The sequence below is a fragment of the Mobula hypostoma genome, chromosome 23 (assembly GCF_963921235.1).
Source record: "Mobula hypostoma chromosome 23, sMobHyp1.1, whole genome shotgun sequence".
NCBI lineage: Eukaryota > Metazoa > Chordata > Chondrichthyes > Myliobatiformes > Myliobatidae > Mobula > Mobula hypostoma.
The window spans coordinates 44,019,834-44,043,135 of NC_086119.1; the positions used below are offsets into that span (position 1 = coordinate 44,019,834).

At 44.7% G+C, this 23,302-nt stretch overlaps 1 protein-coding gene across 1 annotated transcript; it reads right to left on the reverse strand.

Moving 5' to 3' along the window:
- Positions 1 to 851: 851 nt before the first annotated feature.
- LOC134337008 (lysophosphatidic acid receptor 6-like) lies at positions 852 to 23,048 on the reverse strand. The gene is made up of 3 exons (XM_063031749.1): positions 22,962 to 23,048; positions 3,768 to 3,932; positions 852 to 1,909 (listed from the first exon to the last, which is right to left on the reverse strand). Exons 1-3 carry the CDS (start codon positions 23,046 to 23,048, stop codon positions 905 to 907), a joined length of 1,257 nt encoding a protein of 418 aa, XP_062887819.1. The 3' UTR covers positions 852 to 904.
- Positions 23,049 to 23,302: the final 254 nt, after the last annotated feature.

The window sequence follows — 23,302 nt, forward strand, 5'->3', positions numbered from 1 at the left end:
CTGCTTCTCAATTTCCTTCCTAACTTTCTGTAGTCTGCTTTCAGGACCTCCTCCCTTTTTCCTGCCTATGTCGTTGGTACCAATATGTACCACGACCTCTGGCTGTTCTCCTTCCCACTTCAGGATATTGTGGACGCGATCAGAAACATCCCAGACCCTGGCACCTTGGAGGCAAACTACCATCCGTGCTTCTTTCCTGCATCTACAGAATCATCTGTCTGACCCCCTAACTATAGAGTTCCTAATCACTGCTGCCATCCTCTTCCTTTCCCTACCTTTCCTAGCCGTAGGGTCAGACTCTGTGCCAGAGGTGCGGCCACTGTTGCTGCCCCCAAGTACGTTCTACACTTCATGGCCACTTTATTAGTTCACCTGTATACCTGCTCATTAATGCAAATAACTAATCAGACAATTATGTGCAGCAATGCACTGCATAAAAGCATGGTCAAGAGGTTCAGTTGTTCAGATGAAACATCAGAAAGGGGAAATTTGATCTAAATGACTTTGACTGTGGAATGATTGTTGGTGCCGGATGGGGTGGTTTACAAATCTGAGAAACTGCTGTTCTCCTGAGATTTTCACACACAACAGCCTCTGGAGTTTATAGAAAATGGTGTGAGAAACAGAAAACTTCCAGTGAGCAGCAGTTCTGTGGGCAGAAACGCCTCAAGGGATTGGCCAGTCTGGTTCAAACTGACAGGAAGACGACAGTCACTCAGATAATCATGCTTCCAACTGTAGTGTGCAGACGGGCATCACTGAATGCAGAACACGTTGAATCTTGAAGTGAATGGGCAGCAGCAGACCATGAATATATACACAGTGGCCACTTTATTAGGTACAGAAGATGCATGATAAAGCAAGTGGCCACTGAGAGTAAATCATTGGCTCCTTACATCAATTGTCACACTCTTGACTCGCTGGCGGATGCGGAGTTGCTGGCTACTGTAGGCAGCTTGTTACAAAAGCCCATGCCTTTAATGGTGTTAATGAGCATTGTCCGATATTTGGTGCTGGCATAGAAGTACACAATAGGATCCAGGACAGTATTGGAATAAATGGCAAGAAGACAGCAGTAGTAAGCTACTCCAAGTTGTTGGAAAAGTGTGCAGTTCTTCACACCCACAGTGGAAATAACTAAGCGTGCTACATTTACAGGAAGAAAGCATATTACAAAGATGCACAATATGACTATCATCATCCGGACAGCATATTGGTTTTTTTGTGAATGTGCAGCTAATGTTAAATTGGCCAGTTTCCTTTGAACAAGTAAAGTTGACACCAGCAAGGAAACCAATGGAATTCCAAAGGACAAAATAAATAACTTAACTGTGGAAGATTGTAATACTTCCTTGATTTGTGGATGATTAAAACTCATACAATGTAAACTTCCATTCATTTCAAAGGCAGTGGTCCGAGAAAAAGCCGGGTATGTAACAAAGCCAGCTAACAACCAGATGAAGATAGAAAGGGCAATGGTACATTTCTTTGTAATCCTGTTTTTGGACTGAATGGGTTTGAGGACCATGTAACATCGATAATTACTGATGCACGTCAGGAAGAAGGTACTTGCCATCAAGATGAAATAGATGAAGAAGGTTTGGAGTTTGCAAATAAATTGTCCAAATATCCAGTGGTTGTTGCTGTGATAACTGATTACAAGCGGATAGGTGATTGAGAAAAGCAGGTCACCCAGACACAGATTTAACATCAAAATATCAATTGGGGCCTTTTTCTTCACTTGTGAACAGAATATCCATAGCACTAGACTGTTAAAGCTTACAGCTAAAATGAAGAAGATTGTAAGGGCTGGAGGCATCAATCTTGTGAGGAATTGTTCATCCAAGAAGCACGTTTCATTAGTTCTGACTGTAGCTGATGAATTGCTTGTTTCCTCCATGGAAACCATCTACAAATATAAGAACATGAACAAATAAAAAAGGACTTAAGTTGATCGTATAGCTTTGCATCATGTTTGGTGATCTGCAAAAATTAGAGTGATACAGCATAGAAACAGGCCCTTCGGCCCAACTGGCCCATGCTGACCAAGATGCCCACCTAAGCTGATGCTACTTGCCTGAATTTGGCCCATATCCCGCTAAGCCGGGAGTTCCCAACCTGTTGTCCATGGACCCCTCGGTTAATGCTAGGGGGTCCATGGCATGAAAAAATGTTGGGAATCCCTATTCTAAGCCTTTCCTGTCCGTGTACCCATCCAAATGTTTTATAAGCATTGTTAATGTTGCCTGCCTCAGCCACTTCCTGTCAACTCATTCCATATTATAAATTATTCCCTGAGTGCAAAAGTTGCCCCTTGGGTTTCTGTTAGATCACTGCCCTCTCACATTAAATCTCTGCCAACTAGTTCACGCTTCCTCAAAACCACGGACAGAACTGTTCATTCACCCTATCTGTGCCCTCACTGTATTGCAAAACATCAAATAACGACTGCAGACATGTTTTATCTTAATGTCATGCATTGACCTGTTATGCATAATACACACAGCCTTCAGCAGAGTCTTAACTTTACTCTTTATAAAAAATGAGTCTTCTAGTCCTTAAATCGCTGAGTTTTTGAATCCCAAGCATTCATGTGAATTTAAAATTATATGGTAAGCCCCTTATTGTGTCCTCCTTAATTTCTGTACTGCCATCTCATTCTCCAACTGCCACCCTTCACACACCAGTTTCCTATCTATTTTCCCCTGAATTTCCACCTCCGAGTTTAATTTTGTTCAGATTGTTCCCAAATTCCTTTTGGAAAAGGGAGGCCATCACCTTGAAGGTTCCCACAGAGCTGTGTATAGGTCTTTGCCATCGCTTCTGGCTGCGCATTCCATACACCTATAACTTGCTGTTAACAGAATACCCTACCTCTGACATCTCCTATATTTTCTTCCAATTATCTTAAAATTGTGCCTCTTGTATTTGCCATTTCCACCCTGAGAAATAGGTGCTTCAGCCCTGACCTCAAATTTACCTGGTCCATTTTTGACACCTCCCTCACCTTTCTGGATGTCTTTGCCTCTCTCCCTCTCTGGAGACGGCTGTTCTTCTGATGTCTATTACAAACCCAGGACTCTCACAGCTACCTGGACTATACCTCCTCCCACCCTGTTACTTGTAAAAACACCATCTCCCTTCTCTCAATTCCTCCATCTCTGCTGCATCTGCTCTCAGGCTGAGGCTTTTCTTTCTGAACAAAGGAGATGTCCTCCTTCTTCAGAGAAAGGGGCTCCCCTTCCTCCATCAACTGCATCTCTTCCATTTCACGTATATCTGCTCTCACCCCATCCTCCCACCACCCTACAGGGATAGAGTTCCTCTTGCCCTCACCTACCACCCCACTAACCTTAGTGTCGAGCAGATAGTTCTCCACAGCTTCCGCCATCTCCAACGGGATCCCAGCACCAAGCACATCTTACCCTCACCCCCCACTTCCTGTTTTCTGCAGGGATTGCTCCCTACGAGACTCTCTTGTCCATTTGTCCCTACCGACTGATCTCCCTCCTGGCATTTATCCTTGCAAATGGGATGAGTGCTACACCTGCCCCTACACCTCCTCCATCACCACTATTCAGAGCCAAAAATAGTCCTTCCAGGTGAGGTGACACTTCACCTGTAAGTCCGTTGGGATCATCTATTGAATCCAGTGCTTCCAGTGTGGCCTCCTGTATATTGGTGAGACCCTACGTAGATTAGGAGAGCACTTTGCCAAGCACCTATGCTCTGTTCACCAGAAAAAACGGGATCTTCCAGAGGCCAACCATTTTATTTCCACTTCCCATTCCCATTCCAATATGTCTATCCGTGGCCTTCTCCACTGCTGTGATGAGGCCGCTCTTGGATTGGAGGAACAACACCTTGTATTCCGTCTGGGTAGCCTCCAACCTGCTTGCATGAACATCAATTTCTTGAACTTCCAGTAATGTTTCCCCCTCCCCCACTTCACCATTCCCCATCCTCTTTTCCGTCTCTCACCTTCTCACCTTATCTCCTTGCCTGCCCATCGCCTCTTTCTGGTGCTCTTCTCCCCCTTTTCTTTCTTCCATGGCCTTCTGTCCCCTTCTATCAGACACCCCCTTCTCCAGCCACGAGTCTCTTTCACCAATCAGCTTCCCAGCTCTTTACTTCATCCACCCGCCCCACCCGCTTCAGGTATCACCCATCACCTTGTGTTTCTCTCTCCCCTCCCCCACCTTTTAAATCTACTCCGCTGCTTCTTTTCTCCAGCCCTGCTGAATGGTCTCCACCCAAAACGTCAACGGGTGTGCTGCCTGGCCTGCTGAGCTCCTCCAGCATTTTGTGTGTGTTGTTTGGATTTCCGGCATCAGCAGATTCTCTCTTGTCTGTAATAGGTGCCGGACGCCCACTCTGTCTATGCCTTTTATAACCTTGAACACCTCTATCAAGTCTCCTCTTGTCCTCCTTTGCTCCAAAGAGAAAAGCCCTAGCTCACTCAGACTTTCTTCATAAGACATGTTGATTAATCCAGGTAGCATCCTGCCCACTTTCCACAGCCTTATGGTGAGGCAACCAGTAGTCCATGTGGTCTAACTAGAGTTTTATCAAGTTGTAACATTACATCAAGGCTCTTGAACTCAATGCACCTACTAAAGAAGGTCAACATACCCTTTCTTAATAACCCTGTCACCTTGCCCTAGACTTTGAAGGATCTATAGACATGGATCCTGGGAGCCCCCTGTTTCTTCTACCATTAACCCTGTCCTCTGCCTTCAAGTTTGACCTTGCAAAGTGAATCACATCATACTTCTCCAGATTGAACTCCATCTGCCCAGCCCAGCTCCGCATCCTATCAATGTCAGTTTTAAGCTATTTCAACCTTCCTACCCTATCCACACCATAACCAACCATTATGTCGTCTGCAGTGCATCCTTTCACTTCATTCAATAAATTTATTTAAAAAAATCTCAAAGAGCAGATGTCTGAGAACAGAGCCCCGAGGAACACCACTTGTCACCAACCTCCAGGCAGAATATGTTCCATCTACTGCCACCCTCTGGTTTCTGTGGGCAAGTCAATTCTCAATCCACCTAGCCAGCTTTCTCAATAATATGATACCCCAACTTCTTTTCAACTTTCACATCAAATTCCCACAGATGTACTCCTTACCTTTCTTCCTCTTTGGCACCACCTCAGTAAATTTATTTCTCCTTGTGGATTTCTTTTAAATGAAAAATCGGATGGCCCAGTGGTGTAGTTGGTGGTCCTCTGTGATCCTATATAGGTAGTGAGCTGCCAAAGGAAATGGCTGATGCAGGTATAGTATGTTAACATCATTTTAATGGCACTTGGACAGGGACATGGATAGGAAAGGATACGGGCCAAACACAATCAAATGGGAATCTAGGCCATCGTGGGCCAGTTGGGATGGAACACATGTTTGCATTCCTTACGATAAAAACGATCTGATCAGCTGGACATCTCCCACCCCAACCCACACACATCCGCCAGAGTAGCTGAAAATGGAGGGTGAGCATTCAGGTGTCATTGAGAATCCACAGGAAGATGATGACAAAATATGGGAATTGCAGTCCCAAAGCAAACACTTTATTTCCAGCACTGTTGTACCAGGTCAACAAGGAGACCAAGGAAAACATCCAAGCATGTAACTCAACACTCCTGCTGACTCCTGGGAGACTTTGACCTGTGACCACTCATAGAGGAGAAGAACAATTAGAATGTTTGGGAACCTCAAGGCCATTCCTCAGATGCACACAGATTGCCGGCATGATTATGGGCATTATGCATCCACTGCCTGAGTTACTTCTGCCTCCCTCTTCCCCACCATCTCAACAAGCACACTCCTCCCTCACTTGCAGTCCACATTGACTTCATCATCCAGGAACTGCTAATGAAGAAATAACGTTCCTCTGTCAGATCTTAATATATTCTACAAATATTCATTAAGTGATTAGAATCCAAGCAACCGAGTTCATTACTTACCAGTCTGAGCCTTGATGTTCCCGTGGCACTGCTGTCAGTGCTCAGCAAGATGTTTCCTGAAGATTGTTTCGCAAGTCTAACTAACTTGTGTGAATGATGAAATTTACAGGTCCAGAAATGGGTAGAAAACTCAGCATGTTGTTTGTCAAAGTGACTGACAAAAAAAAAATTCAGGAAATGAACTCATTGTTAAGGCAATGAGAGAAAATGATCAAGATAATTTCTTAAAAAGTTTTCATTTGTTTGATAAATGTGCATTTCTAGTAAGTTCAGAATTTATTTTAGATTTTCAGACTTTAGATATTTTAAAGTCCCTCATCAGAGGCTAATCCAGAAGATTAAGATGCATGGGGTCCTCGGTGAATTGGCAATTTGGATTCAGAACTGGCTTGCGTGTAGAAGTCAGAGGGTTGTGGTGGAAGGGACTTATTCAAGCTGGACAATGTTCCACAGGGATCTGTGCTGGGACCACAAGAAGTATAGGCTAAGTCAATGGAGAGGAGTTTGGTTTTCATACGTTATCACAAAAGCAAGAAGCTTACATTCTCAGCTGGGTTAGTAATGGCCTTTGGCAAAGGAAAAGTTGCTTTAATCCACTTACCACTACTGTGGTTGGCCTTTTTGACTTCAGTGACTCCAGTCCCAATAGCGCAGAGTCCTGATGAGCCCAGGAAATAACCTATTGTGCTGAGCACTGGGGACCAGCCGCATTGCCTGCCAGGATTACATGCAACAAGAGATTGATTTTCAGATGACATTTAGGAAGTTTCATACTGGAAAAGTTTAGGTGTCCGATACAAAAGGGAAAGGGCAGCACTGTTGGACTATTGGTTCATGAGCATTAGACTGCAACATTTTATGAACCACTGAGGTCAGGCTAATTGGCCTTTAATTTCCTGTATTTTGCCTCCCTCTCTTCTTAAAAAGTAGAATAACACTTGCAGTTTTCAAGTCCTCTGGAACCGTTCCAGAATCTAATGATTCTTGAAAGATCATTACTAATGTTTTCACAATCTCTTCAGCTATCTCTTGCAGAAACCCTGGCTGCAGTCCATCTGGTCCACGTGACTTATCTACCTTCAGTCCTTTCAGTTTTTCAAGCACCTTCTCCTTAGTAATAACAACTACACTCACTTCTGTCCCCTGACACTCTCGAGTTTCTGGCACACTGCTAATGACTTCCACAGTGAAGTCCAATGCAAAACACTTACTAAGTTCATCTGCCATTTTTGTCCCCCATCTCTATCTCTTCAGCGTCATTCTCCAGTGGTCCAATATCCTTTTACTCTTTATATATTTGGAAAAAATTCTGCTATCCTCTTTGATATTATTGGCTAGCTTACTTTCATATTTTCTTTCCTCATGGTTTTTAGTTGCCTTCTGTTGATGTTTAAAAGCTTCTCAATCCTCTAACTTCCCACTAATTAGTGCCCTCTCCTTCGCTTTCATGCTATCTTAGACTTCCCTTGTCACCCACAGGTGCCCCAGCCTCCCTTTAGAATACTTCACCTTTGGGATGTATCTATCCCGCACCTTCCGAATTGCTCCCAGAAATTCACGTATTGCTGCTCTGCCATCATCCCTGCTAGTGTTCCCTTCCAATCAACTTTGGCCTGCTCTCATGCCTTTTTAATTCCCTTTACTACACTGTAATACTGATACATCTGACTGTATCTTCTCCCTCTTGAGCTGTGGGGTGAATTCTATTATATTATGATCCCTATCTCCCAAGGATTCCTTTACCTCCCTAATCCCGAATCTGGTTCATTACACAACACCCAATTCAGAATTGTCTTTCCCCTAGTGGGCTGTTCTAAAAGCCCACCTCATAGGCATTCTACAAATTCCTCTCTTGGGATCCAGCACCAACCTGATTTTCCCAATCTACCTATATATTGAAATCCCCCATGACCATCGTAAAACACTGCTGTTTTAGGTCTTTTCTATTTCTTATTGAAATTTATATCCCACATCCTGGCTGCTATTCAGAAACCTGTATATAACTCCCATCAAGGTCTTCGTACCCTTGCAGTTTCTTAACTCTACTCACAAGAATTTTACTTTGTCCGATCCTATGTCACCTCTTTCTAAGAGCTACCCCATCCCCTCTCCCTACCTGCCTATCCCTTGGATATAATGTGTATCCTTGGATGTTAACCTCCCAACAGTGATCTTCTTTCAGCCATGACTCAGTGATATCCACAAAGTCATACCTGCCAATCTCGAACTGCGCTTTAAGATCACCTACCTTATTCCAGATACTGCGTGCGTTCACACCTTCAGTCCTTTTTGATCTTTCCCCCATGTTACATTTCAGCTCATGCCATTGACTACAATTTTGCCCTATCATCTGCCTGCCCTTCCTCACAGTCTCACTAAACACTGCATCTACTTGTATACCAACTGCCCCTATCACTCCGGTTCCCATCCCCCTGCCAACCTAGTTTAAACCCTCCCCAACAGCTCGAGAAAACCAGACTGCCAGGATATTGGTCTCCTTAGGGTTCAGATGTAATCCATCCTTTTTGTGCAGGTTATACTTTCCCCAGAAGAGATCCCTGTGACCTAGAAATCTGAAACCCTGCCCCCGAACTACTCCCTTAGCCACTCATTCATCTGTACTATTATCCTATTCTTGCTCTGACTAGCACGTGGCTCTGGGACGTTCCTGTTCTTCAGCTTCTTCCTTAGTTCCCTATATTCACTGCACAGGACCTCTTCCGCCTTTCTACCTATGCTATTGGTGCCAATCTGCAGAGTGACCTCTGGCTGTTCACCCTCCCTCTTGAGAAACTTCTGCAGCCACTCTGACACATCCTGGATCCTAGAACCTGGGAGGGAACACACCATCCTAGATTAGATTATGAGGACAAGCAGTCCTCTTTTACTGTCATTTAGTAATGCATGCATTAAGAAATGATATAATGTTTTTTCCAGAATGATATCACAGAAACACATGACAAACCGACTGAAAAACTGACAAAAACCACATAATTATAACATATAGTTACAACAGTGCAAAGCAATACCGTAATTTGATAAGAACAGACCATGGGCACGGTAAAAGTCTCAAAGTCTCTCGAAAGTCCCATCATCTCACACAGACAGTGTACCTCCAGCGCCGCCAACTTGCCGATGAAGCATCCCGGAAGCATCCGACCACAGTCCGACTCCCAGTCCGTCTGAAAACTCTGAGCCTCCGACCAGCTCTCCGACACCGAGCACCGAGCACCATCTCTGCTGAGCGCTTTGACCCCGGCCCCGGCAACAGGCAATGGGCAAAGCCGAGGATTTGGGGCCTTCGTCTCCAGAGATTCTCAATCACACAGCAGCAGCGGCAGCGAAGCGGGCATTTCAGAAGTTTCTCCAGATGTTCCAACGTGCTTTTCACGTCTGTCTCCATCAAATCAGGATTGTGCACAGCCCCCTAGTTAACACATATCAATATCAATTCAGAATGGCCGTGCTCGCTGTGTCGCGCTGCCATCTTCTCCTCCCTAGCTTGTCTTTCATGCCCACAGAGTCAGCTGTCTGTCCTCCTAACCATCGAGCCTCCTATCACTATCACTCTTCCTGACTTTACCCTTCCCTACTGAGTCTGAGAGCCGGCCGCAGTGCCCCTGGCCTGCCTACTGCTGCTGTGCCCTGATAGCTTATCCCCTCAGCACTATCCAAAGGGGGTGTACTTGTTTTTGAGAGCTATGACCACAGGGGAACTCTGCACTCATTGTTTACTTTTCCTGGTGGTCACCCATCTGCTATCGGAAGCCAGCACACTATGGAGTTTGCAGCCTCCCAGATAGTCCTGATAGTTCACTTCAGCAAAAAAAAGAGTATCAGCACCCTCCACCCACCAAACAAACAACAGCAAAGCCCCCAAGAAAGACCATGATCTGGTACAACAAAAAACGGATTGTCGGGCAGCATCCGTGGAAACGATAGGTCGACGTTTCGGGCCGGAGCCCTTCGTAAGGATGGTGGTTTCCCTTCTACTGTCATCAATGATGCCCTCACCCGCATCTCCTCCATTTCCCGCACCGGCCCTCACCCCATCCTCCCGCCACCACAACAGGGACAGAGTTCCCCTTGTCCTCACCTACCACCCCACCAGCCTCCGGATCCAGCACATTATCCTCCGCAACTTCCACCACCTTTAACAGGACCCCACCACTAAGCACATCTTTCCCTCTCCACCCCTCTCCGCTTTCCACAGGGATCGATCCCTCCGTGACTCACTTATCCGCACGTCCATCCCCACGGATCTCCCACCCGGCACTTATCCCTGTAAGCGTAAGTGCTACACCTGTCCCTACACCTCCTCTCTTGCCACCATTCAGGGCCCCAAACAGTTCTTCCAGGTGAGGCAACACTTCACTTGTGAGTCTGTTGGGGTCATCTATTGCACCCGGTGCTCCCGGTGCGGCCTCCTCTACATCGGTAAAACCCGATGCAGATTGGGGGACCACTTCATCGAGCACCTCCACTCCATCCGCCACAACAGACAGAATCTCCCAGTAGCCACCCACTTCAACTCTGCTTCCCATTCCCATTCGGATATGTCCATACATGGCCTCCTCTACTGCTATGATGAGGGTAAACTCAAGTTGGAGGAGCAACACCTCACATACCGTCTAGGTAGTCTCCAGCCCCTTGGTATGAACATAGAATTCTCTAACTTCTGGTAATTCCCTCCCCCTCCCTTCCCCTATCCCTATGTCATTATGCCCCCTCCCCCAGCTGCCTAACACCTCCCTCTTGGTTCCGCCTCCTTCTACTGCCCATTGTGTTTTCCTCTATTCCTTTTTCACCTTTCCTGCCTATCACCTCCCTGCTTCCCCTCCCCCACCCCTTTGACTTCCCTTTACTGGTTTTTCACCTGGAACCTACCAGCCTTCTCCTTCCCACCCTCCCCCACCTTCTTTATAAGGCCTCTGCCCCTTCCCTCTACAGTCCTGTTGATGGTTTCTGGCCCAAAACGTCGACCCATCATTTCCACGGATGCTGCCCGACCTGCTGAGTTTCTTCAGCGTGTTGTGAGTGCTGCTTTGATCCCAGCATTTGTAGATTATTTTGTGTTAAAAAACAGATTGTTCTCTCCGACAGTTCGACATGCTACAGGCTCTCTCCCTCGTCCCAATAAAGGGACAGAGGGGTGTCACCCTTTCACTGCGAGAGGGAAGACATGATGACAGGCATTGATCGTGTGGATAGTCAGAGGCTTTTTCCCAGGGCTGAAATGGCTGCCACAAGAGGGCACAAGTTTAAGGTGCTGGGGAGTAGGTACAGAGGAGATGTCAGGGGTAAGATTTTTACGCAGAGAGTGGTGAGTGCATGGAATGGGCTGCTAGCAACGGTGGTGGAGGCGGATATGATAGGGTCTTTTAAGAGACTTTTAGATAGGTGCGTGGAGCTTAGAAAAATAGAGGGCTATGGGCAACCCCAGTAATTTCTAAGGTAGGGACATGTTCCGCGCAAATTTGTGGGCCGAAGGGCCTGTATTGTGCTGTAGGTTTTCTGTGTTTCTATAACAACACAACAGGCTGATTTGCAATGATAAAGTCTGCCGCATTGCTCCCCACTGTGCTCTCCCCCCGCCTGAGTTCTCCAACTCAAGAATTGGCAGCAAACCTCCCTACCAATAAGGAAGAGTGAGTGCGATTCGTCGAGTGCAGAGCCTCCAACAGCTGATCCGGTGTTCCCGAGGTTCTGTTTTCTCCCGCAACTTCTTGGAACCCCAAAGGGCCACTTTTCTTCGAGGCAGCATCCTTGGGATATCAAAAAGTGGCCAGCCTAGAGCCCCCGGGAGGAGTTCCCACCACCGCAAAGAACTGAAGTTTGAGTGTAACTCTAGATCAGGGTTTTCGACAACCCCATCTGCCTTGAAAAGGAAAGATAGAGATTAAACTGTTTCTGCAGTTGAGCTCAAAGGACTTGTTGTTAAGTGCCATCCTAGCTCCACCCTGGTGGAAGAGAAGCTGTGGTTGAACACTGAAGTGTGGGTCTTCAGGCTCCTCTACGTCCTGCCTGGTGGCAGTATCGAGAAGTGGGCATGGGTCAATAGGTGGGAATCCTTGATGGACGGGATCTCACTTTCCTGAGATATTGCCCCTTGTAATGTCCACTGCTGAGATTTGTACGAGTGATGAAACTGACTGTGTCCACCATTCTCTTTAGACTCTTGCATTTCTGCACATTGGCGTTTCCATACCAGGCTGTGATGCTATCAGTCAGAATGCTTTCCACTGGACACTCATAGAAAATAACCCGAGCTTAGCTGGGAGACAAGAAAATTGGGGTGGAGTGATGTGTGGACATGAGAAGAAGTTACAGGACTGCATATGGGGATTGGGACCGATTGAAAATGCTCTGAGATTCAGACTCGATGAACTGAATGGGCTCCAACTAAGGGAATACGAGAATATTTGATTTCTTAAAGCTTGATAGAAATGCAAGTTTCCATTCATTTTGAACCCACCAGTCAAAACCTATAAAAATTTGAGGCTGATGGCAGAGGATGCTGATAAAGTCTAGGATAATCATACACTGCCTAGGAGGATGAATACTTGGAGCTTGCAGGTGAAGATTCCAAAAGTCCAGTGATTTTTGTTCTTCCTGCGGAAACCTATGAGTGGGAAAGTTGATCAACCATGCATCTGTTCTCAGAATCAAGAGGTGTTGTCTTTATTTGAGAATAGAATATCCAAGATCTGGATTGCAGCTAAAATAGAAAAGATCAAAGGGGCTGGAGGTATCATTGTTATGAAAAGATGTTCATCCAAATATGTTGTATTGGTTGCAACTGTAATTAATGAATCTTTTCATTTCTTGAGTAGAAGCGATCTGTACATATAATAGTGCCATATAACCATATAACAATTACAGCACGGAAACAGGCCATCTTGGCCCTTCTAGTCCGTGCCGAACTCTTACTCTCACTTAGTCCCACCAACCTGCACTCAGCCCATTCCTTTCCTTTCCTTTCCTTTCCTTTCCTTTCCTGTCCATATAGCTTTCCAATTTAACTTTAAACGACAACATCGAACCTGCCTCAACCATTTCTGCTGGAAGCTCATTCCACACAGCTACCACTCTCTGAGTAAAGAAGTTCCCCCTCATGTTACCCCTAAACTTTTGCCCTTTAACTCTCAACTCATGCCCTCTTGTTTGAATCTCCCCCACTCTCAATGGAAAAAGCCTATCCACATCAACTCTATCTATCCCCCTCATAATTTTAGATACCTCTATCAAGTCCCCCCTCAACCTTCTACGCTCCAAAGAATAAAGACCCAACTTGTTCAACCTTTCTCTGTAACTTAGGTGATGAAACCCAGGTAACATTCTAGTAAATCTTCTCTGTACTCTCTCTATTTTGTTGACATCTTTCCTATAATTCGGTGACCAGAACTGTACACATTACTCCATATATGCATATAAAAGTTTCTCCATTTGTTTTGCACTGTACACTAACGTTGGGCTTATGCAAAGCATGTAACTTCCTCATGTTGCTACTATGAAGCATCCAGTGCTGATGTCTGTTCAAAATTGTATTTGCTCAGCTTCTTATCTCCCTTCCTCCGAACAGGAAGCTAAGGTTTTAAGGACTGTGGTGTGAGTTGTTTTTTTCTCTTGATTACAAATGTGTGTGTGTATTGCTGGATTTATGTTAGAGACTTGTAAAGTCAGAGGGTCGTAGAAGGGGGAGACCCTTTGGGCCATCACACCTGTGCTGGACGTAACTACATATTCCATTTTCTAGCACCCATCTTGTAGAGTTCTGTGTATTTCTATTATTTATTATATTACTTAAATGTTGTGAGAGTATTACTTGACCCATCTCTGACACCTCTCACCTTTCCTGATCTCCCTTTCTCATTTCCGGAGACAGACTTTCAGTTTTCTTCACTATACCCCTTGCCCACTCACTTCTCAGGATGAGAATGTACAAGACGTCCTCTTCATTTTCCATCACCATCGATGCTGCCCTCACCTGCATCCCATCCATTTCCTGTACAACTGCCCTCATGCACCCTGCTGGTGCCACAACAGGGATAGGGTTCCCTTTGTCTTATTCTACCACCTCACGGGCATCTGTATCTGGCAAATCATTCTCTGTAACTGCTGCCATCTCCACCAGGATCCTATCACTAAGCACATCGTATCATCACAGATATCGCTGTGAAGTAGGACGCCGTGCACAATCTTGATTTGATAGAGACAGCTGTGAGAAGCACGGAGGAACATCTGGAGAAACTTCTGAAATGCTCGCTTCGCTGCCGCTGCTACTGTGCGATCGAGAATCTCTGGAGGGAAGGCCCCAAATCCTCGGCTTTGCCTATTGCCTGTTGCCGGGGCCGGGGTTGAAACGCTCGGCAGAGATGGTGCTCGGTGCATCGGTGTCGGGGAGCTGGTCGGAGGCTCAGAGTTTTCAGACGGACTCGGAGTCGGACTGTGGGTCGGATGCTTCCGGGATGCTGCATCGGCAAGTTGGCGGCGCTGGAGGTTCACCGTCTGCGTGAGATGATGGGACTTTCGAGAGACTTTGAGACTTTACCGTGCCCATGGTCTGTTCTTATCAAATTATGGTATTGCTTTGCACTGTTGTAACTATATGTTATAATTTTGTGGCTTTTGTCAGTTTTTCAGTCTTGGTTCATGATGTGTTTCTGTGATATCATTCTGGAAAAACATTGTATCATTTCTTAATGCATGCATTTCTAAATGACAATAAAAGATGACTGCGTGTCCTCATAATCTAATCTAATCTTTCCCTCCCATCCCTCTGCGACTCCCTTGTCTACTTGTTCCTCCCCACTGATCTCCCTCACGTCAGATATCCCTGCAAACAGGACAAGTGCTACACCTGTCCCTCCACATCCTCCCTCACCACCATTCAGGGCCCCAAACAGTCCGTTGAGTTGAAGTGACACTCCACCTGTGAGTCTATCAGGAACATCTACAGTTTCTGGTGCTCCTGATGCAACAGCCTCTACATCAGTGAGACTTGACGTAGACTGGGGGACCACTTCGTGGCGCATTTTCACTCCATCTGACGCAAAAGGCAGGATCTCCCAAGGCTAACCATTTCAACTTGACGTTCCTTTCCCATACCGACAGTCGGTCCATGACCTCCTCTATTGTCACAGTGAGGCTGCTCTCGGGTTGAAGGTGCAGCATCTCATATTCCATCTGGGGGAATCGCCCATCTGATGATGCAAATGTCGATTTCTCTAACTTCTGGTAATTTTTCCCCCTCTTCCCTTCTTTCTTTTCCCTTTCCCCAGTCTGGGTTTACCTCTCACATCTGCCAGTCACCTCCCTCTGGCACCCCAACTCCTTCCCATTCTTCCATGGTCCACTGTGTTCCCCTATCAGACACCTTCAGCACTTCACCAGTTGGCTACACCTATCACTGCCACCCTCTCCCCAAGCTTCTTTATTCACTGGTTTCCCCTATCACCTGCCAATTTGTACTCCTTCCCCTCCTCCCACCCTATTCTGGCTTCTTTCCCCCTTCCTTTCCAGTCCTGATGAAGGGTCTTGGCCCGAAACATCCACAGTTAATTCACCTCCATTGATGCTCTCTGACTTGTTGAGTTCCTCTAGCATTTTGTGAGTTGCTCAAGTTTTCTAGCATCTGCAGAATCCCCTGTGCTTACAGTTATCATTTAAACCTTCTTAACCAGGTTATCTACTTGTGCTGCTGTCTGCAGGGGTTGCTGGACAGGTACAGAATGGTTCCTTTGTTCTACACTGCTTCCTAGCATCCTATTCATTATGTTGACCTGAACCTTATTCAGCCTTTCAATTCACACCATCTCCTATGTTAGAACATAGAATATGGAACAGCACAGCACAGGAGCAGGCCATTCAGCCCAAAATGTTGTGCTGACCCAGCTGAAATGCACATCAGAATTAGAATCAGGTTTATTATCACCGGCATATGTCATGACATTTGTTAACTTAGCAGCAGCAGCTCAATGCAATACATAAAATAGAACAAGAAGGGAAAAATCAATCAATCAATTATAGTATACACATATCGAAAAGATTTAAAAATTGTGCAAAAACAGAAATAATGTATTTTTGTATATCTAAAAAAAAGTGAGGTAGTGTCCAAGGGTTCAATGTCCATTTAGGAATCGGATAACAGAGGGGAAGAAGCTGTTTCTGAATCACTGAGTGTGTGTCTTCAGGCTTCTGTACCTCCTACCTGATGGTAACGGTGAGAAAAGGGCATGCCCTGGGTGCTGGAGGTCCTTAATAATGGACGCTGCCTTTCTGAGACACCACTCCTTGAAGGTGTCCTGGGTATTTTGCAAGCTGGTACCCAAGATGGAGCCGACTAAATTTACGATCCTCTGCAGCTTCTTTCGGTCCTGTGCAGTATTCCCCAGACCAGACAGCGATGCAGCCTGTCAGAATATTTGTTGACATGCCAAATCTCTTCAAACTTCTAATCAAGTATAGTCGCTGTCTTGCCTTCTTAATAACTGCATCGATATGTCGGAACCAGGTTAGGTCCTCAGAGATCTTGACACCCAGGAACTTGAAACTGCTCACTCTCTCCACTTATGAACCCTCTATGAGGATTGGTGTGTGTTCCTTCGTCTTACCTTTCCTGAAGTCCAAATCAGCTCTTTTGTCTTACTGACATTGAGTGCCAGGTTGTTGCTATAACACCACTCCACTAGATGGTACATCCTACTCCTGTACACCCTCTCAACTCCATCTGAGATTTTACCAATGGTTGTATCGTCAGCAAATTTATAGATGGTATTTGAGCTATGCTTAGGCACGCAGTCATGGGTATAGAGAGAGTAGAGCAGTGGGCTAAGCACACACCCCTGAGGTGCACCAGTGTTGATCGTCAGCGAGGAGGAGATATTATCACTAATCCGCACAGATTGTGGTCTTCCAGTTAGGAAGTTGAAGATCCAATTGCAGCGGGGAGATACAGAAGCCCAGTTTCTGTATCTTCTCAATCAGGATTGTGGGAATGATGGTGTTAAATGCTGAGCTGTAGTCAATGAGCAGCATCCTGATAGTTGTTCATATTGTCCAGGTGGTCTAAGGTAATGTGGAGAGCCATTGAGATTGCGTCTGACATTCACCTATTGTGGTGATAGGCAAATTGCAATGGATCCAGGTCCTTGCTGAGGCAGGAGTTCAGTCTAGTAATAACCAAGCTCTCAAAGCATTTCATCACTGTAGATGTGAGTGCTACTGGGCGATAGTCATTAAGGCAGCTCACATTATTCTTCTTTAGGCATTGGTATAATTGTTGCCTTCTTTAAGCAAGTGGGGACTTCCACCTATAACAGTGACCTTGAATACTCCTGCCAGTTGGTTGGCATAAGCTTTCAGAGCCTCACCACGCACTCCATCAGGACCTTGCACCTTGTGAGGGTTCACCCCCTTTAAAGACAGCCTAACATTGGCCTCTGAGACAGAGATCACGGGGTCACTGGGTGCAGCAGGTTCTTCACAGCTGTAGTTATATTCTCCCTTTCAAAGCGGGCACAGAAGGCATTGAGTTCATTTGGTAGTGAAGCATTGCTGCCATTCATGCTATAGGGTTCTCCTACTGAAATCCATGTAGACTCCTGCTTTCTATCACCAGAAAGTTTTCGATCCAGTTTACCAGCTTGCCCTGGATCCCATAGGTTCTTCAATTTGAACTAGGATCTTTTATATAATTTTATTGAAGGAATGACACAATACAGAATACATAATGGTTACATTTTCCTCCATTTTGCTTTTATATCTTACCCCTAGACAAACCTCCCCTCACCCGCCCTCCCCGAACATACCATGGCAGCTAATGCATTTACAATACAACAATTCACAAATACAAGTACGGACATTTCACAGCCATACCCCCACACTACTTCAAGACGAAGGCCCACACACATCCACAACATGTCAGATGATCCAGAATACACTCATATTACAATTCAGCAACCACCCTGTGAGGTAAATTATAAGTGTGTTAAATGGGAGGCAACTTCCCAAGTACAATCAAATGCCCTCAACTAGTAGGTAATTCCTTAAGACTCCCAAAATATGACAAGAAAGGTCCCTATTTCAAATGGAACTTTTTCACAGACCCCCTCAAAGTGAATTTATTCTTTTCTAATTTCAGAAGAAACATTACATCCTCTAACCAAGCAGCAGCGGATGGGGGAACGGCAGATTTCCAGACCAGCAAGATTCTCCTACAGGCCAATAGCAATGTAAATGCAATGATAACCGACTGGTTTGCATTTAAACCTAAACCATCATCTGCCACACCAAATACAGCTATAAGTGGGCAAGGTCTCAGTGTCACCCCCAAAACCTCACCGATAATTTTTGAAAACCAGTGCCCAATAACCATCAAGCTGAGGGCATGACCAAAACGCATGTACTAAAACAGCCGGAGAGAAGGAACACCTGTCACAGCCAGCGTCTGTGCCGGGATATATGTCAGCAAGCCTGGCTTTACTTAAGTGTACTCTGTGTAAAACTTTAAATTGTATGAGCCCCAGTCTAGCACATGATGGCGAGGAATAAACCTTATTCAATGCTTTTGCCCAATATTCCTCAGCCAGATCCATGCCAAGGGCATCCTCCCACCTACTCTTAGTTTTGTTTAGATCGTGAACTCCCAAAGACATCAGCTGAGAGTATAGTACAGAGATCAGCCCTTTATTATTAAAGCTAAGAGTGAGTTTTTCCCACAACATAGCAGGTGGTAGATCAGGAAAAGTGGCGAATCTGCAGGTATTTAAAAAAATGATTATGTGGAAGACCATATTTACTGCACAGGTTATCAAAACTATCAAATATGTTATCAGTGTACAAATCCTTAATGCACATAAGACTGTTCAAACCCCATTGTCTAAAAACTGAATCGAGTGTGAAGGGAAGAAATAAGTGGTTTCTATGAATGGGACCCAAAACTGAAGCTGATGTGAATTTATAGTGGCAGCGAAATTGATTAAAAATTGAGGGTGGAGAGCACGACCGGGTTAGATGTGAATTGAGAGGATTTCAATGGTAAGGAAGAATACACTAAAACTAGGAGAGACGAGGAGTGGCAAGACCGTGTCTCAAGCAGGCACTAGTTTATGTCTGGCCAGTGGAGCCAAAATAATACCTTTTGAATGTTCGATGCCCAGTAATAAGGAATAAAGCTAGGAAGGCCCATTCCACCTACGTCACAACCTCTTTGGAAAGTGCGCTTATTAACCCTTGGGACCTTATTTTTCCAAATAAAGGAGGTTATAGCTTGGTCGACTGATTTGAAAAATAACTTAGGTAAGAAAGCTGGCAAGCACTGGAACAAGTAAAGAAATCTGGGAAGTATTATTGTCATTTTCACGTTTGAATACTCCCAGCTATAGTAAGGGGTAAACTGCTCCATCTCTCAAATTAGCCTCCATTTGGCTAACCTGAGGCCTATAGTTAGCTTCAAACAGAGATGTAAGAGAGCGAGTAATGTGTATTCCTACATATACAAAACCATCTTGAGGTAAAGGAAAAGGCAAAGATTTCTGTCGGATCTGTAGGGCCAAGTTATTAATGGGAAAGCATTTGCTTTTTTGAAGGTTCAGTTTAAAGCCGGAGAAGGCTCCAAATTGACCTAATAATGACACAATAGCAGGACTACTACCTACAGGGTCGCTAACATAAAGTAAGAGGTCATCAGCATATAGGGAAACACGGTGTTCCATGTCCCCTCTCCTAACGCCTTGAAATAATGTAGTTGACTTAGGTGCAATAGAAAGAGGCTCAATTGCAATTGCAAAGAGAAGAGCGGACAATGGGCAGCCTTGGCGAGTGCCACGTGTTAATGGGAAATAGTCAGATCGAAAATAATTTGTCTGTATACATGCTAAAGGCGAGTGGTATAATAGCTTAACCCAGGCTACAAATATTCTGCCAAATCCAAATATCTCCAAAACACTAAACAAGTATACCCACTCCACTCTATCAAACGCCTTCTCCGCGTCCAAGAAGATAACAACCTCTGGACTTGGAGAATCACTGGGTGAATAAACCACATCAACCAGTTGACGGATATTAAAAAAAGAATAGCGATTTTTAATAAAACCTGTTTGATCACCTGAAATTATCTTGGGAAGGGGACATTCTAAATGTCATGCAAGCGCTTTAGCCAAAATTTTCACAGCTATATTCAAAAGTGAGATGGGGCGATATGATCCACATTGAGTCGGGTCCTTGTCCTTTTTAAGAAGTAGCGAAATACAAACGTAGATGCCTGTGAAAGAGTAGGGGGTAAGGAACCGTTCTCCAAGATTCCTGAAACACTTCTAGAAGGACCGGTATGAACTTATCCTTAAATTTCTTATAAAATTCTATCGGATAACCATCAGGGCCTGGGGACTTACCATTCTGCATAGCCATAATGGCATTATTAATCTCTTCCTGCCCAAGAGCCCAATCTAAATTCTTCACCTCCTCTGGTTCAAGAGTTGGTATTTCCAAATTATCTAAAAAACATTCCATGTTTGTTATATCTGAGGGAAACTCTGAGGTATACAGAGAGGAATAAAAAGTTGCAAGGATGTTATTAATCTCTTTTGGATTGCTTGTCAAGTTTTGGTGTGTGTCTCTTATCTGGGGAATAAGTCGTGATGCAGCTTGACGCTTCAACTGATGAGCCGTAAGCCGGCTCGCCTGGTCACCATATTCATAATAGAGGCCACGTGTCTTAAGAATTAATTGTTCTGATAGGTTTGTAGATAGAAGATTAAACTTTGCTTGCAAATCAGCCCGGCTTTTATATAATTCCGCAGCGGATGCCTCAGAATATTGCCTATCCAGGTCCAAAATAGATTGCAGTAACACTCGCATTTCCTTCCTACGCTCTTTATTGGCATGTGAAGTATCAGATATTATTTGACCCCACAAGTAAGCTTTTAAAGTTTCCCAAAGTAAAGTGTACAATACCGACTCAGTTTTGTGTCAATGTGAGCCGATATATAACTACAAAATTTCTCATTAGAAAGCAAAAGGGGGTTAAGTCTTCACAGAGGCCGTTCTCTAATTTTTAAAGGAAAACATAGGTCCAGTTTCACGGGCAAGTGATTAGATATAACTATAGCAGTGTACTCAATTTGTCTAATCATTAGTATCAAGGAGTTAGCTATAAAGAAATAGTCTAGCCTGGAATAGGAATGGTGAACATGAGAAAAGAAAGAGAATTGCCTAACTGATGGATTCAAAAATCTCCAAGGATCCATATAACCATTTTGTTGCAAAAACATCGAGAAGGCCTTTGCCATACCAGAAAATGTTCCCCTAGGGCAAGACCTATCAAGCAGTGGGTCAATAGCACAGTTCAAATCTCCGGAAAAGATTAGCTGGTGTGTATTCAGGTTAGATATTAATGACAAAACCTTATTTGCAAAGTGGACGTCGTCCCAATTAGGGGCATAATCATTTACCAAAATGACAGGTATCTGAAAGAGAGATCCAGAGACTATAATAAAGCGACCATTAGGGTCACTGATTACATCAGATGGTGTAAACTGCTTTCTTTTGGTGATTTATATTGTCACCCCCCCTGGACCTACTATTAAATCTGGAATGAAAAACCTGACTAATCCACGCCTTACGAAGTCTATTATGGTCCTCCACTCTTAAATGTGTCTCTTGTAGAAATAGTATATCTGCTTTTAATTGTTTCAGATGAGAGAAAACTTTAGTTTTTTAACAGGACCATTGAGCCCCTTTACATTCCAAGAAATAAACCTCACAGGGTGGCCTCCATCAGCCGCCTCATGTTAACTATATCAAAAGACACACAGGGCCTACAATCCAAAACAGTGCGAGGGCACAAGTTGCACACAATAACGCACAATGAAAAGAAAGTCTGGCCAATCTGTAACACACAAAAGAATAAACTTGCCATGGTATTCCCCCAAAACACTCCCCCCACCCCCTTACACAACCAACAAAAAAAAACCAATTAACCCCTGAAACCAAGATCTACCTCCCCAACTGAGGATGATCCCAGGCATTACCAAACAAAAAACTTCCAAAGCGTTCCCCATACAACCAAACTTTCAATCTAATCTATGGTGGCTCCCCTCCTTAAAATTTATACCATCACTTATTCTACTTTTAATCTACCTAAAAATAACATAGGTCAAGCAAAGTATTAAAAAAAAACCAGGAAACTAAACGCCCGAGATACAAATCCCAAATAGTTACATTTTGCCGGTTGAAAGTTTTTTTTAATCAGATTTCGCAGCATAGCACAAACGTGGTAATTTGTAATGTTGTAATTTGTGGAACACAAATTAAACTGGAAAAAAATGAACAAAGAAGTGGATTGTGAAAATTAACAGTTTGCTTCGGCATGAGGCCCCTTCAATGCTGCATGAATAACCTAAAAAAAAGGTCATTGCTCTTCTCGTTCTTCTTCTCCCCAGCGCGAATGGTAAAACTCTTTGGCCGCCTCTGGTGTATGGAAATAATGCTTTTTACCTTCATGTATGACCCGGAGCTGGGCAGGATACAAGAGGCCGAACCTGACCCCTTTCCCGTAAAGCAGGGATTTCACCTCCTTGAAAGCTGCTCGTTTTTTACCCAGCTCCGCACTAAAATCTTCATAAAAAAAACGCGGTGTCCGCGGAAATACAGCTCCTGCTTCCGTCTATTGATGATGCATTGCTTATCTTGAAAGGAGTGAAAGCAAACCAGGAACGTTCTTGGTCTCGTTTGCTTGGCTCCAGAGACACCGGATGGTTTACGTCCGACTCGGTGAGCACGCGAAAGCACAAGAGGACTTGGGAAAAAATCTGTCCCCACCACTTCGTCAAAAAACTCGGTAATAAATTTACAGGGTCCGAACCTTCCAAATTTTCAGGAATGCCGACCACTCTCAAAGTGGATCTCCGCGACCGATTTTCGAGGTCATCAAGCTTTCCCTTCAGAAATGCGTTTTCGTTCTGCAACGCTGCAATGGCGGCTTCGGCGCTCACCAGTCGGTCACTGTAATCGTTCAGGCCGTCTTCAACCCCACGAATGCGTTCGTCGTGTGACTTGTAAGCCGACATAATTTGTTCCATGGTAGCAGTCACTGGTGATAAAGCATCTTCAAGTTCTCTTTTTAGGGCGGAATGCATCGCGTGCGTCATGTCAGTAAGAAGTACTAAACGAAGCCTCTCCAAGTCATCGGGTAGCGCAGGTCCAGCAGCGTGCAACGGCGCCATTACTGTAACATCAGCTTTCTTGCTTGAGGCTTCGCTATCTTTTTCCCCAGTTTTACTTCGAAGGTACATTTTCTTTGCCATTTCAGTGTCCAGCAACGTCCCGGGTTGTT